Source organism: Camelus dromedarius, chromosome 16, assembly GCF_036321535.1.
Source record: "Camelus dromedarius isolate mCamDro1 chromosome 16, mCamDro1.pat, whole genome shotgun sequence".
In the NCBI taxonomy this organism is placed as follows: domain Eukaryota; kingdom Metazoa; phylum Chordata; class Mammalia; order Artiodactyla; family Camelidae; genus Camelus; species Camelus dromedarius.
In genome coordinates this window covers 16018377-16033586 of record NC_087451.1, presented here as the reverse complement: position 1 = coordinate 16033586, position 15210 = coordinate 16018377, and the positions used below count along the sequence as shown (strand labels likewise).

Genomic DNA, 15210 nt, shown 5'->3' with positions numbered 1-15210 from the left:
TGATAATTTTTGGCAGATCCGTGGAACATAATGGAGTCCAGAAACAGACCCAAGTCCATGTGGGAGTATAGTTCTGGATTCAGTTAGCATTACACGTCAGGAAGGAAATGGGAATTCACCAACAAGTTGAGTTAGGGCAACTGGTTAGCCATTTAGAGAAAAAAATAAAACTAGATTTTTAACTTACTACATTCACTGAAATAAATTTCAGATGGATTGAAAAGTTCAACCAGAAAGAAAGCTGTAAGTGTGCTAGAAGAAAGTAGTTCCACTTTATAAAAATCTTGACATAGAAAAAAACCTTTCTAAGCAGGACGTGTAACTCAGAAATGACAAAAGAAAAGATTAATAAGTTAGACTGCATGCAAATGCAAAGTTTTGTGTAGTGAAAAAAAATACCATAAGCAGATTCAAAAGACAAGTAACATTTTAGGGAACAAGAGTATATTTTGTAACGTATTGTGACAGACTCAGTTTTTCACTAACTCTGACCTTGGGCAATTACTTAATTGCTTTAGTTTCCTTATCTCTAAAATGAATTAATATGTAGAAAATGTGTAGAAAAGTGCCTGGTTCACAGTAAACAGTCGATAAATGTTACTTATTATATGGGTATATATACATTACATATTATATATAAAATACATAAATTGATATGACTTGTGACCCAGTAAAAAATGGATGAGGGTAGGACCAGGCCATATTCAAAAACACAAGTGGTTTATGAACAAGTGTCTTAAAAAAATCTCACTCAAAGAAGTGTAAATTCAAACTATAAGTCACCATTTTCTTGGCATAGTTTTGCAAATATACCAATGATTGAAGTGTTGTACTTATAATCAGCTTATGTTTCTCTACGTTGTCATGTTCTCCAATTTGGAAGGAGATTTTAGGGAGCATTTCTTTTTCTAGGGCCAAAATATCAAGCGTATTTCTGTCAGGTATTTTAAATGACTTTTTTTTTCTTTGTGGAAGAGATATCAATTGATAAAATCTGGTTTTTCTTGCAGAAAGCCCTGGAGATCTAACTAGAAGCCCAGAGATGGACAAACTGAAGTCAGTAGCAAAGTGCTACGCTTATATAGAAACATCCTCCAACCCTGCAGACATTGACAAGATGACAAATGGAGAAACGTCATCCTACTGGCAGTCAGATGGCAGCGCTCGCTCACACTGGATTCGGTGGGTGCTGTAATACCAGGTTTTTTTTTTTTTTAATTAAACTATAGTTGATTTACAGTGTTGTGTTAGTTTCTGGTATACAGCATTGTGATTCACTTATTTTTATATATATGCACACACAGACTATGTATATTCTTTTTTATATTCTTTTTCATTATAGGTTATTATAAACTATTGAATACAGTTCTCTGTGCAAATATACCAATTCTTGAGTGAAAAAGCCCAAGAAAATTACATGCTTTCTTTCTCTTATACGATCAATGTGTTAAAAAAAAATTATTTTTTTAAATTTTAGAATATTTTCTGCTTAACTGCCTAGTATTTTTTCTTATGACTATCTGTGAAGGTACTTTAAGAATCAAATAAAAGGAATCATGTAAAATTATGTAACATGGTTCATATATTCATAAATTTGGATAGTTTCTTTACTTGGTCTTTTAAGGGAGAGAATTAGCATTTGACTAATATTTTATGATACTGATTTCAGATCTTTTTCACTAGTTTCTTAGGAAAATTAGTATCACAAGGGGCAAATACTTTTCTTATGTCTGATATGATTTTACTTTTTAAGATCCTTTCTACACATTTAAAAAATCAGTGTGCAACTAAGTTGACCAGTTTTAGAGGAGCAAGAGGGAATGGGGTGGTCAGGAATCTCGGAGTGGAATTGATGACAGAAACTGGTATTTCTAGAAGTTCTGATGCTGCTGTCTAATATGTCACCTGTCCCTTCAGAGAATGGGCTAATTTCCGTTGGTAGAAATGGAAATAATTATCTTGTTTTCTCACAGAAGATGAATATGCACTTTAGCCATCTAATTTACAGATGAGAGAATAGACTCAGTTCTTTGGATGCAGTTTAGAATTTGCTTGTTACCAGGTAAAGAGATTTTGTTAGAATGTTCATATTCTACTTTCCTGCCTGCATTAGTAGCTTAAAAGGAAATATAAGATTGATCTTGAACTGAAAGGAATTTTAGAAACTCGGGAAGGTCATAAGGGCTTTGAAACTAACAGCCAGCATTTCAGGTTAGTTGCTTTAGGAAACTCAGTCTTTGGGTATGTCACAGACAAGATCTTGGCGATGGAACTTGTGGGCCCTGCCAGTTCTCAGCCTGTATACACACTTGTAGTTTCTGCTCTACATGTTTTCCAGTTTAAAGATGAAGCCAGATGTTGTGCTTAGGCACCTGTCCATTGCAGTGGCTGCCACTGACCAGAGCTACATGCCGCAGCAGGTGACGGTAGCCGTGGGGAGGAGTGCCGGTGATCTTCAGGAAGTCCGCGATGTGCACATTCCCAGCAATGTCACCGGCTACGTGACCCTGCTGGAGAATGCCAACATCAGTCAGCTCTGTGAGTTAACCGAGATGCAGCTCGCCCTTCTGACAAACAGGACTGGGAGGGGAGGAAGGAAGGAACATTTTTTGGCAGGAAGACCTCTCAAGTAGAGAAGCTGCTTGTCTTTCTTTGGAGATCCAATTTGCTTCTCATGATGTACACAAAAGCAGTCATTATTTCATCTAATCAGTGTTTTTAAAAGTTATAGAAAAGCAGTAAAGCCTTTTCTAATTAAAAATATTTTATTTTTGTTTTCTTATTAGAAAATTAGAAATGTATAGATAAACAAAAATTACTCAAAATCCTACTACCCAGGGATTGTCACTGTGAATCCATTGGTGTGGATCCTTCCAGACCTTTTCTTCTATCTGTGTATTTGTGTGTGTGTATAAATGCACACACACTCACATATATATATACACACACACATTTTTTAAATAAAAAATAGGTTTGTGTATATATATCTACGTATATCTATACATATCATTTTGCAAAAACAGTGCTATTTTGTACGTGCTCTTTTGTAACTTTTCAACGTGTTGTCCTATCATATATTCATGCACACCTTTATTTAGTGTTGTAAGAATAAGCCATAATTTTAACCAGCCTTTTTTATTCTTGGGCATTTAGGTTGTTTCCATTTTTATACTATTCTATCCTTGCTTCACACATAGCATTTTGGAAATAATCACAATTCTGTGATTTCTTTCCAGGCTTATTTCATTCAGGGAGCCGGAATGCTTCATGTTTTGTCTCATTTCTTCTCATGCTTTCCTGGGCCAAAAGAAGTGTTCTTACTTTGCTCAGAGGAACTGAGGCCTAGGGAGGTAGAGTGTTTGTGTCTCACCCCTAGGCAAAGAAGTAGTTAAGCTTGTGGAGTAGACGCTTCCTGTCTTATACTATGGTGGTCTTTTCTCTAAGTTGTGTCTTTCTTAACTTCTCACCTCCTCCTCTCCAACCCAAATAAGAAATTGTGACAGCCCTTAACAGTGAGTCATGCCTATGTCATCTGTTTGGATTTGATTATTAGAAAGAAATTCTCAACTGCTATGAGCCAGCTGCTGTTTTATAACTAATCCAATTTCAGAACTCTAGGAAAAATTCTAGAAATTTTCTTACCATCTATTTAATCAGGGTTTTTAAAATGTACTTTGTGTTAATTTTCAAGAATCATAAATTCCTAAGAAACTTTGTGATGTAAAGATTTAAGCCACCCTTAATTTTGCACATTAATATTCTTATGACTCCTTAGATTAGTCAGTGCTTTTTTTGGACAAGTTTTATTATATACTAGCTCCATTGCACACATCATTTACTTCTGGCATCAAAGCATATTTTCAGAATTTTCTTTTCAAAATGCAAATTACTATTTTGCTTTTAGTTGGAAGCCTAGCATTTGCGGAACTGAAGAAGTTAATCCAATACTGAATTTGTTGTTTGCGCTTGACAGATGTCCAGATTAACATAAAGCGTTGTCTTAGTGATGGATGTGACACTAGAATTCATGGTCTGAGGGCTGTTGGCTTTCAGAGAGTTAAGAAGTCTGGGGTCTCAGTCTCAGATGCTTCTGCAATATGGTATTGGTCTCTGCTGACATCCCTGGTGACGGCTTCCATGGAGACAAATCCTGCCTTTGTCCAGACGGTGCTGCGCAACACTCAGTAAGTCACTCTGCTTTCCAGGCCTGTCAGGGTGCACTCCCCCTCTAACCCTTCAGGGTGAGTCACTGAGCAGCCTTCAATCATCGAGACTCAGTCAACAGCTCATCCCCAGGTGCCCTGTTGTTTCATGTTTGTGCCTTCGGCTCTGGTCTTATGAGGGGGGTCACACTTGCCGTTCATAGTCCTTATCCACTGGGGAACGCTGGCTCACATTTGCATAGCACTTTATATTGGATGAAGCACCTTCAGATGTTATATATTACTTACCTACTTACATTGCAAAATGTACCTGTAAAAATTATGCCCATTTTATACATAGACAAGGATATTGTGGCCTTCTCTGAGGTACAGGGGCAGGCAGTGATGGATCGGTTTGAATATAGGTCTTTGGACAGAGGCCCTAGGTTGAGGGTTCTTTTCACTAATGAGAGAAATCTTTTCAAGGCACCAAACTGACTTATTTTTAAGTGTAGAACACCTTTAAAAATTCTCTCTTAAGAAATTGTTAGGGCAAAAAGACCCAATAGTAACATACAAGGCAGAACAGTTAGCTTCAGGAGTAATGAAGCATTAGTATTGTATGTAAGTTTAATAACTGATAATAGGCACTATTCGTGTAGGCTATCAAAATATCAGATAAGAGATTGCTCATATTTTGTTCTCTAGATGTCTTTTGAGATTTATTATTGCTATTAAATAAAACTTTTAAGCAAATAACGCTGCTGGCAGTGCTGGATCTGAAGGGTAACATTTGGCCAGACTCCTTTCTTCCTGCCTGTTTTAAAATTAAAAACAAACAAACAACAAAAATCGAACTTAGAGAAATATTGCAAGTGCAATGCAAAACAAAACAAAAACAACCCAGCTTCTTCCTGAACCAACTGAGAATAATTTGCCAACCCAGTGCCCCATGGTTCCTGAATACTTTGTATGTATTTCCTGCAAATAAAAACATTCTGCTACAACCATCAAAATCAGGTAATTATCCACTGTTACCATCTAATTCTCAGATACCACTCACGTTTTGCAGATTGTCCAGAATCATACTTGGTATTTCATTGTCATGTCTCTGTAGTTTCCTTCAATTCCCCTGCCTTTCCTTGACTTTCAAAACTTTGACACTTTTGAAAATTATACGTCAGTTATTTTGAAGAGTGTCCTTCAATTTTGATTTATCTGAAGTTTCATCGTGATCAAATTTAGGTTCTGTGTCTTTAGCAGGAATATCGTAGAAGTGATGATGGGTTCTCATGCATCCCATCAGGCAACACACAACTTCAGATTGTCCTGTCACTAGTGCTAGTGACGTTAACTTTGCCCCCTGAAAGTGTTGTCTGCTAGACTTTTCCACTGTAAAAGAATTCCTTTTGTAATTAATAAATATTTTGTGAGGAGGTACTTTGAGACTATGTAAATATCCCATTCCTCATCAGTCTTTATAGTGGTATGGGTCATGATCCCTATTTCATTCACCGGGTTATAGTTCTTCACAGTGTTGATGCTCAGACTGGCCCAGATTTGGCCGACGGGAACCTCTTCAGTCTGGTTCATGTGTCCTTTTGACATGTCCTCATTGTCTTGGAACACTTCCTTACTTTCTAAAATGGCAAGATATTCCAGGCTTATCTTGAATGTTTCCTGCCATAGTCCTGGAATCAGCAGCCATTTTTCTAAAGAGTCATGGTTGCTTTTACTGGAAAGTTGGGTTTAGAAACTAAACAAACAAAAAATTCATTGCTGAGTGTTGCTTCTCTCAGTGGACACAGCTAGGAAATATATGTTTGTATATAAGTAATAGATACATATGTGTGTACATAGGCACATTGACACCTATATTTATTTTTGTATCTGTAACACTGAAAGCTCTGAGTTTACACCGATGCTTCTAATTCTGTTCAGCACTATGGCGTTCATTCCAGTTTTCTGTATTTGTAACTCCCTTCTCTGATTGTGAGAAACATGGCTTCCGTCATGCTCAATGTATTTACTTATTTAAACAATCCTGCTCCAAATAACCAGCCTCCCACCTCCCCAGCCCTTGCCTGGATACCCTCCTTGCCCTCTTGGTACTTTCATTCCATGGTCATTTCATTCCATTCCTGTCTTTTGTGCAAGATACCTTTCTCCCTGCTTAGTAACCCTGACTCCAATACCTCACTCTTGGCCACCATGTGCCCCACCCACCCACATGCCTGCCCAAGCACACAGGAGTGCCGGCCTTGGCCTTATACAGCCCTACTTTCTGGACTGAATTTTCAGGAAGGGGAAGAGGAAGAGCTTTCTGCCTTATTTTTGTGAAGCTATGAAAGTTGTTGAAGAACAGATATATTTAAAGTTTATATCCCTAAACAATTGTAATAGTTGATTCTGCAATGGTCTCTTCACTCTTAACTTTTAAATATCAGTGATTTAGAACTATTTTGAAATTTAAAAATTACTTTAAAAAAAGATCAAGGGGGAAAAATAAGAAAGAAAAAATGTTATGAAACAAAAGTGGAAATATATTCAGTGAGTCTTTGCAGGCCACTCACGTGTATGAGACCTCGCTGATCAACTGCACATTAGTGTAGCTGCCCTGCTGACGCAGCTCACATAGAACAGAGGGGACGTGAAATGAGAGCAGAGTGGAGCTGACACTGTGTTAGCCTTGCTGTTTTTTTTCCATTTTGCAACGTAGAGGTAACATAGTTTCAGGGATTCTCACTACTGTTGTCATAAAATGTCAGCTGTAGAATTTTGTGTTACTTTTTGCATACCTTCAAGTTGTCCCTGGTGCATTCATTGACTAGCACAGTTGCTGGCACAGAGTGGGACTTGGCAATTTTTTGTTGCATGAGTTTATTAGATGAGGAGGTAAAGCTATTGTAAAAGGAGATGAGAAGAGAGAAACATTAAGGCAGAAAGGCCAAGAAACACAGGCAGGAATGAAGAAAGTGATGGGTACTGATATGTTTAGGAGGAAATAAAATTCATCAGACATCTTTAGTTACTGTAGATCTGAAAATCGAACATATAAGATCTCACTTTTTTTATCGTGTCACAAACTGGTCTGCTGCTGGGGTCAAGTTTTCTAAGAACTCAGGGTTTTTCTGTAGCGTATATATGTCTTTTGCTCCTACTACCTAAAATGAATACTTGATTCCAGAGGGTTGAATAGTCTTTTATAAAAGGAAATGGAACCCTTAAAGAAAAAAGAAAAGAAAGAACCCCCACTAAACTATATGGCACCAGGACTCCTGGGGAAGAGAGGCTGGTTTATATTGTGTACCAGGTTCTCTGTAGAAACACTATCTGTTTCTTGATAAGGAAGTAAACAAAACAAACTTCTGGTTTTTGTCTAGAATTATATTATTAAATTTATTTTTTGCCCGGGTTTTTTCTGATTTTACATTTGGCACTTCTAGGAAGGCACTGCAGCACATGCCTCCGCTCTCCCTCTCACCAGGATCGACAGATTTCTCCACCTTCCTGTCTCCCAACGTTCTGGAAGAAGTGGACAGCTTCCTCATAAGGATAACTAGGTAAAATCAAGGTTGCTGGGGAGGGGGCGGTTGGTGGGAGGGCATATGTGCTTGCTAAGCCTTTTTTTTTTTTTTTTTTAATCTTTTAAAGGTCACTAAAAATGGTTCATTTTTAGCAACTGAAGAGAAAATGAAATAATGGTTCCTTCATGTAAACTCTGGTTATTTAGCAGTGTCACCCGACCTCGGGGATTGCGGGCGAGGGTGGAGTAGTCCTCTGATTGAGCTCCAACAGAGATCTCAGAGTCCAAAACATGAAGCCTCTCAGTTCACTCATGGCCCCAGCCCAGCATAAGTCTGACAAGCCTGATTGTCCACAGACCTGGGAAGGGACACCCTGGTAGCTTGATAGAGGGGTCGCTTCATGTGGGGACACTCAGCTCTGTCGCAGTGAGCCCTGAAGATATTACTGTGTTAGAGTACAAACCAGGCCCTGAGCCATCTGGACAGCTTTAAAAGTTTCAGTGTAATGTGATTACAAAGGCAGATATGTGTGACGTGGAGTACATCTAACATACACTATTGGTGCTTGAAGGAATAAACCCTTCACTCTCTGGCCAAACCACATCATCAAGGCCTCTTCATAACAGAGGCTTATTGCAGAAGCTTATCTGTTTTTGGTTTATAAAGTTTGACTTGTTAAAATTGATAGCATTATTTAATCTTATAGATTAAGGGTACAGAAGTGAGGCTTTAATTTCCTGGTCCTCTGAGTTGATCTAGTTTTTCTTGAGATTATCTTAAGGATTTTGAAAAAGTATTTCTGGGCCGAGTAGGGGTATAGCTCAGTGGTAGAGCGCATACTTAGCATGCACAGGTCCTGCATTCAATCCCTAGTACCTCCATTAAAAAAAAAGAAAGAATGAAAAAGTATTTCTGGTAAGCATAGAAGGCATATGGCAGGTTGATTTCACGTACAGTGATCAGTTCATGGAGCTTGAGCTACCTGTATTTTCTCATGGTTTTTGCTCTTTGTTTATAGCTGCTCTTCTACTCCTGAGGTGGAGCTGACCCTTCTGGCTTTTGCACTAGCAAGAGGAAGTGTTGCCAAAGTGCTGAGCTCTCTGTGTACGGTCACTGACCACCTGGACACACACTATGATGCCTTGTCCCTCATCTCATCTATGGCATCGGTCAGGCAGAACCTGCTCCTTAAATACGGTAAATGACCTTGGCATAATGGGCATGTCATAAAACCATCATCACTGTTAGATCTTCTGGCATCTTCTTATCTTTTTGTGTAGTTTGTGGACTGGGTTGTTGTAGTTTTACCATGATTCCTGGATGAACATATCTCCTTTGAGTGAGGTTGGTAGGGAAAAGGGACATGCTGGTTCATTTATGGCAGCATTAGCAGAAGAGGACCTGAGTGGCCACTAATGGCCTAATCACTTAGGCTTGGTGGGCATTTGAACACAGCCGTCTTTGGTAAAGTACAGAAGTGTCTCATGGTGTAGGCCAAGGGGTTGGAAAGTTGGAGTACCCCTCATCTAGAGGAGGAACGGAACTACCCCAGACACTGTGCAAAGGATGCTTGTCTTAGAGGGCATCCCCTGCATCCTCGTGATGGCTGTCAGCTGCTTGGAAGGACATACATGGACGTACATACATGCCTGCCACCAATTTTCCCCTCGGGCCCAACAGCAGTCCATCCTAGTACTTTTCTTCTGACTCAGGATGAGGCTTCTAATCCTCAACACAAGAGTCTGTGTGGCCGCTCTGATGACTGCACTTGACACGTGCCATCCTGCTTGTAGCGCTGAAGCCTCTGTCCACAAAGCACAGCACTGATGCCATCCCCTCCGGTAACAGAGGCAGTACTGTGATGTCTCCTCATGATATTTGTACCTTTGCCTTAATAATATGACTCAGTAATTATGTTTAATTTTTAAAGTTGGACAATTGATGTCTTGTAAATCCAGCCCCCTTTCCCCCCACTGATTTTGGCAAGGTCATTTTTTGGAGGAGGGTAGAGGGCCTGTAGCAGGCATGGCTGGATGGGAGGGATGCGTGGTGTCTGGCAGATATTCTCCAGAAAGTTCTTAATTCCGTTTAGCGTTACTTGGGCAGGGAGCACAGGGGAGGGGAGGGGTGCACAGGGGGACTGTTCATTACTGATAATGTTGAAGCTGTGGCCTGGGTTAATAGGGTTATAGAGTTTTCATTGTATTATTAAAACAAACAAACAAACAAAAGAAAAGAACAGTTTTCAGATCATTAGAGCAGAAATTGAGTTTTATAATTTTGAAAACTGTCAGAATTTGCCTGGAGAGTTTTAAAGAAAGAAGGCCCCAACCCCTAAGACACTATTTATATATTTAAATGCAATTACAATGAAATTAATTATTGGCTCCAAAGTAATGTCTTAGGAACCCCTCCTACACACACACAAATATGCTGAGTCTGTACTGTTAATCTGTGTCTTATAATCTGCTTTGTTTCTAAAGAATGGTTATTCTGGAGTGATTCTCCTTGGAGTCACTTAGGGACATAAACTGTACGTTGTCTCTTTCAGGAAATCACAAAAGGATGGTGTCAACTTCTGTGTCATATTACTTCTCTATTTTAGCTTTTAAATGAGTAAACTTTTAGTTCGCAGTCTGGATGGCCACAGGCTCTCCATTTCCACTGATGTGCACCCTAATTTTCATTTTCTTGTAGCTCTGACTTAAGGCTCTCTCTCTCTCTCTCTTCATTGATCAGGTAAGCCTCTCCAGCTGACTCTTCAGGCCTGTGATGTCAAAGGAAAAGAAGAAAAGTCAGGACCTGAAAACCTCCTTGTTGAACCGTGGACGAGGGACGGTGAGTGGTTGGCCTGTCGGTTTCTGGTGAACGGAAAGGGCCGCGGTGCTCACTACGGGCTGTGTGAGATCACACTCTGGTCTTTGAAACTTTCAGGGTATGCAGTCTTCACTGCAGGTGTCCTTCAGTTGGCTTCAGTGGTTCCTGACACGTTTGTGTGGTTTCTCTACTACAGCATTGTCATTTGCTAGGTGTCAGTCGCCTATAACAACTTAAAAGTTCGTAAGAGCCTTCAGTTTTGAAAAGCAGGAACTTCTCTTGAATGTAAAAAGTTACCATTTTTAAGTTCAGGTTGTCTTTCTATTGTGTTATCTTAAAATATTGAGAAACTCGGTGAATCAGTAGCACCATAATGCTAAAAACATAGCTGAAAAAGGTGTTTTTCCATGTGGCTGGTCTGACTTTGGAAGTGTCCGGAAGGAAGCCTCACTCCTTCCCTGGCGTCAGCGTGGTGACTGCTGATGCGCTGTCCAGCGCCGAGGCTCTTTTCCTCATCCAGTGGGGGTGTTTGTGAGTCTCTTTCTCGTCCATCTTGTTGGCCAGTTAGTCTCCTGCGTATGTCCCCTTTCTATTCACTCTACTGCTTTGAATATTGCCAGTTCAGTAAAGGATGTGGAATGTTCCAGCAGTTATCAAACATTGCAAAAACTGGCCTTACTGCTTTTGACTTCGTTTCCCCTTGTCTTTCCTCACAGCAGAACGGACTTCATGTATGCTCAAGGGTCGCCTCCTCTCTGTCCTGTTTCTTGCGGTCATTCTCAGCACCAGCAGAGTAAAGGCCTCTGGGAAAATGTGCTTTCCCTGGCCACACCTCCTCTCCTGGTGTGCTGAACAGAACACCCAGCATTCTTTTTCTGCCCATTTCAAAGACTTTCACAATCTTCCCTGACAGAGTATTCTAGAAGCTAAATAAATCCTCTCTCAGCCTTTAAGCCTGCTTGCCTCTAACAGTCAGGATTTTAAGAATGATTCAGAAAGGTGATTAATTGTCCAGTCTTCTGTCTCTTTGAATTAAAGTCTTTATCAACTTTTTTATTTCTTTACTGTTAACTTAGAGCAGGGCTGCCTGTACAGTCGAAAAGATTGTGCTCTGAGAAAGTTACACCTGGCCCATGATCTGTCACATAGCGGTTTATCATTGGGGTGGCATCTGTCCAGAGGGGAAATCTTTTTCTAATTTTCGTGAGAGTACCCTGCCTCAAAGGACATGGTTTGGTTTTGCTGCTCTTAGTTCTTAGAGCTATTACAAATCCACCAGTCATCCTAACTTTAGTTTTTCCTTTTTGTAGGTTTTCTTACAGAGACTGGAAAAACCAGAGCAAGTACTATTTTTTCTACAGGAACTGAATCTGCCTTCCAAGTTACGCAGATCAGAATTATGGTAATTCTCATGCTGCCTTGTTTTAGAAATGTTACTACTGTCTGTAAAAGTAGGATTGCATTTCAGAGGTCCATGTCACTGGTTTTTCATCGAACATGTAGTGGTTATTAATCCTGTGGCAGGCCTGTAGCAGAGGCCGGGGCACAAAGGTGACTTGACTGGTAAGTCTGTGAATGGTGTGAGTATGAGGATCAAGAAAGAGAAGGAATCATTTCTTGAGAAGCCTCTTTTTACTTTTCCAGGACCTGATGTATTTGAAATCGCATTCTGTCCATTTGATTTTGCATTAAGCTATTTGAATTTGACCATAATATTTGGGAACAAAACGGCCACAGAACTTTGGCCCTGCTTATGTACTTTATTTAGCTCTCTGTTTCCAGGTTCGACGTGGTGGCATTGGTGCCCAGTGCGGGTTGGTGTTTGCCTATAACTCATCTTCTGATAAATTTCATGCAGAGGAACACTTTAAAAGGTTTGAAAAATATGACAAATGGAAGCTTCAGGAATACAGACAATTTGTAAAAAGCAGGTAAGGAGCAGAATAAAAATTTTTGTAGTTAATAAGAGTGTATACATTTTCTTGTTGGTGAAATATATTTCCTTATTTTTATAGGAAAGTTGCTACTAACCCATCTTCAGTGGCCATGAGCATTCATTGCTTTCTGGCAGCACATGTGAAAATGTATATTTTAACTTGTTCATAGACTCTTACTTGGTCCCTTCGGTGACTAGGTGTGCACATCTTCAAAATGGCTGGGTAGTGACACACGCCTGAACTGTGGGCAGCCTGAGGTCTTTACTCTTACCTAGCCACTGGAAAATTTACCCAGGCTCCAACTTCCCTCCTCCTGTTTTTATGCTTTTATTGAAAATGTTTATTAAGCACCTACTATGTTCGAGGCCTGATGCTAGACACTGAAGATACCATAATGAGCAAATTGGCACAGTCCCTGCTGTGTAGAGCCTACTATTTAGCTTGAAGACAAATGCTAACGCCTGCAGTGTCACAGTGCTGTAAGTGCTAGGTAGGAGAGAGAAGTTACCCTGGGAGCACATGGCAGAGCACCTGACCTGATCAGGGAAGGCTTCCTGGAGGAAGTGTTGAATATGGATGAGTTAAAGTTAATCAGCCACTTGCAGAAGTAGAAAGAGAGTGTCCTGAGCAAAGAGAAGAGCAGAGTTGAGAACTTACAGATGGAGTCTGGCAGACTCAAGGAACTGACCAGACCCACGTTGCTGAGGTGTGCTGTAGGGGCAGAGTGGGGAGAGGAGATGCTGGAGAGTAGGAGACGTCAGGTTATTGAAGGAGTTTTTGTCTCCGTTTCAGGGTTTGGACTTTATCCTGAAGGCGGTGGGGGGCAGGGGAGAGGAGTTGGGGGCAGTGTGTTGTTGAGGAGTTTGAAGAAGAGGAGGAGATCGCATCTCCCCTGCCGTGTGAGGCGTGGATTGGAGGAGAGTGAGCAGGGAGGCAGGATGAGATGGGTAGAGGCTGTTGCTGTCACCTAGGGAGCCAGAGTGTGGGTGCCCGCAACTCGAGCAGCAGCAGCTGCCATGGGAAGATGTGGACCCATGTGAGAGACAACAAGGAAGTAGAAGCAGCAGGGCCTGGGGAGTGACTGGATATAAAGCAGGAGAGGAAAGAAAGCCTGGGTGTCAGTGAGTCCTGGGTTTTGGCTTGGCAGGGGGAACATTGGTAGTGCCTTTTTCTGAGATTGATAATACTCAGACAAAACAGGTTTGTGGGAGGATGATGAGCTCAGTTTTGGTCTTGTTGGCTTTGAGGTTCCAGGAAGCCTCTGAGATAACTGAACTAGTTGAATCAACAGGTCAGGAGCCTCGAGGAGACGTCCTGAAGGCACAGATAAGAGAGACATTTCAATGATAGTTTAAAATGAATTAGAAGAGATCGTCCTGGAGGAGTATGTGAGCTAGGAAGAGCAGAGACCTTAGGTCAACATGCTGAAAGGCATTGGCATTTAAGGGGCGACAGAGAAAAGGAGACTGAGAAAAACAGCCAGAGAAGCAGCAGGAAAGTCAGGGATGTGTCCTCATAAAGCCAGAGAAAATCGTGCGTAAAGAAGTAAGGAGTGGGCGGTGGTGTCACGTGTCACGCGGGAATGGGTAACTGTAGAAGTGGGCCTGTTGGATTTAGCCACAGAGGTCATTGTTGATGCCCCCTTATTACTAGTAGCAAGTTAGAACTCATGGAGCTGAGCCTGGTACTTGCTCTTTTTGCTCCTGTACTTTGCAGGTAATGAGGTGTTGGAGTTTTTACTATTGCCCGCTACTATACTATTAGGCTTTAGTGTGCTAACGAACCGCCAAGGATTACATTCAAATGCAGATTCTGATTCAGTAGTTCTGGGGGGGCCCGAGACCTTCATTTTCTAACAAGCTCCTGGGTGACTCTGATGCTCCCTGTCCGCACTTCAGGCAGCAAGGATCTAGAATAAGTTCCTCTCTCAGCTGGACTTCCTTTGGTGGCATCCCTGACAAAGGGTCATACAGCCTCTCTCGAATATCCTTATTAGAATATTAGAATATGTTCAACTGAAACTAATTGAAATTTGTAATTTCAGCTCAGTGGTCTTAATTCCAGCCCTCTAAATGAGTTGGAACATATCTCTCTCATCATACATACGTACTTTTTTAAAAGATACTTTTCTTTTAAAATGGTAACTAGAGATTACACTTGTTTTTAAGTATCTGTCTTTCCCACTCCTGGGACACTTTAAAACAGGTCTTTTTTCCTAAACCTGCTGTCAAACAAGATCTTTCACATCTTATATAGGATGATTTTTTTTTAAAACCTAAATGCAGGCTTATTTACTATTCCCTTGCTGATTTAGTTCCTGGTTCCAGCCTGAACTACTCTGAAATCCTGATTTGTTTGGCCTATAAATTATCAGTCTTTCTCCAGTTTGGAGATCAGTGTTAATAGACATGTGTCTGTCAGACGGTTAACTGACAGACCATATAAACAAGTTAAATGCCACAGGGAAGCATGTGTTTCCCTGTCCTCTGGTTAGACACTGGTCAGTCAGCAGGCTCAGGACCAGTTGTTTGGTTGCTCTGTATACTTAAGAGGACTAATAGTGAGCTCTGTTTTCTCCACTCCGCCTGCTGGGTGGTGTGGTGAACAAGGTTGCTTCTTCCTGATCTCTGATACCCTGCCAGCTCTCTGTATCTCAGAGACTTCCTTGATGACTCCCAAAGAGTGAATTTAAAAATCCTCAAAAAAACAGTATTTTTAAACTTTTTATTTATTTAATTTTTAAAATTGAAGTATAATTGATTTATAATGTTGTGTTAGTTTCTGGTG

The 15210-nt window shown here is 40.6% G+C and overlaps 1 protein-coding gene across 3 annotated transcripts in view; it reads left to right on the top strand.

Annotated features, from left to right (window-relative positions):
* The window catches only part of ZZEF1 (zinc finger ZZ-type and EF-hand domain containing 1), a 94405-nt gene that overhangs the window by 17288 nt on the left and 61907 nt on the right, over positions 1-15210 (top strand). For all 3 annotated transcript variants that reach the window (XM_064495049.1, XM_064495048.1, XM_010987925.3), the window contains exons 4-11: positions 1011-1182; positions 2339-2538; positions 3974-4184; positions 7589-7705; positions 8688-8866; positions 10409-10507; positions 11797-11888; positions 12269-12417. In XM_064495049.1, coding sequence (XP_064351119.1) covers positions 1011-1182; positions 2339-2538; positions 3974-4184; positions 7589-7705; positions 8688-8866; positions 10409-10507; positions 11797-11888; positions 12269-12417 — 1219 coding nt within the window. The remainder of the gene's footprint in view (positions 1-1010; positions 1183-2338; positions 2539-3973; positions 4185-7588; positions 7706-8687; positions 8867-10408; positions 10508-11796; positions 11889-12268; positions 12418-15210) is intronic.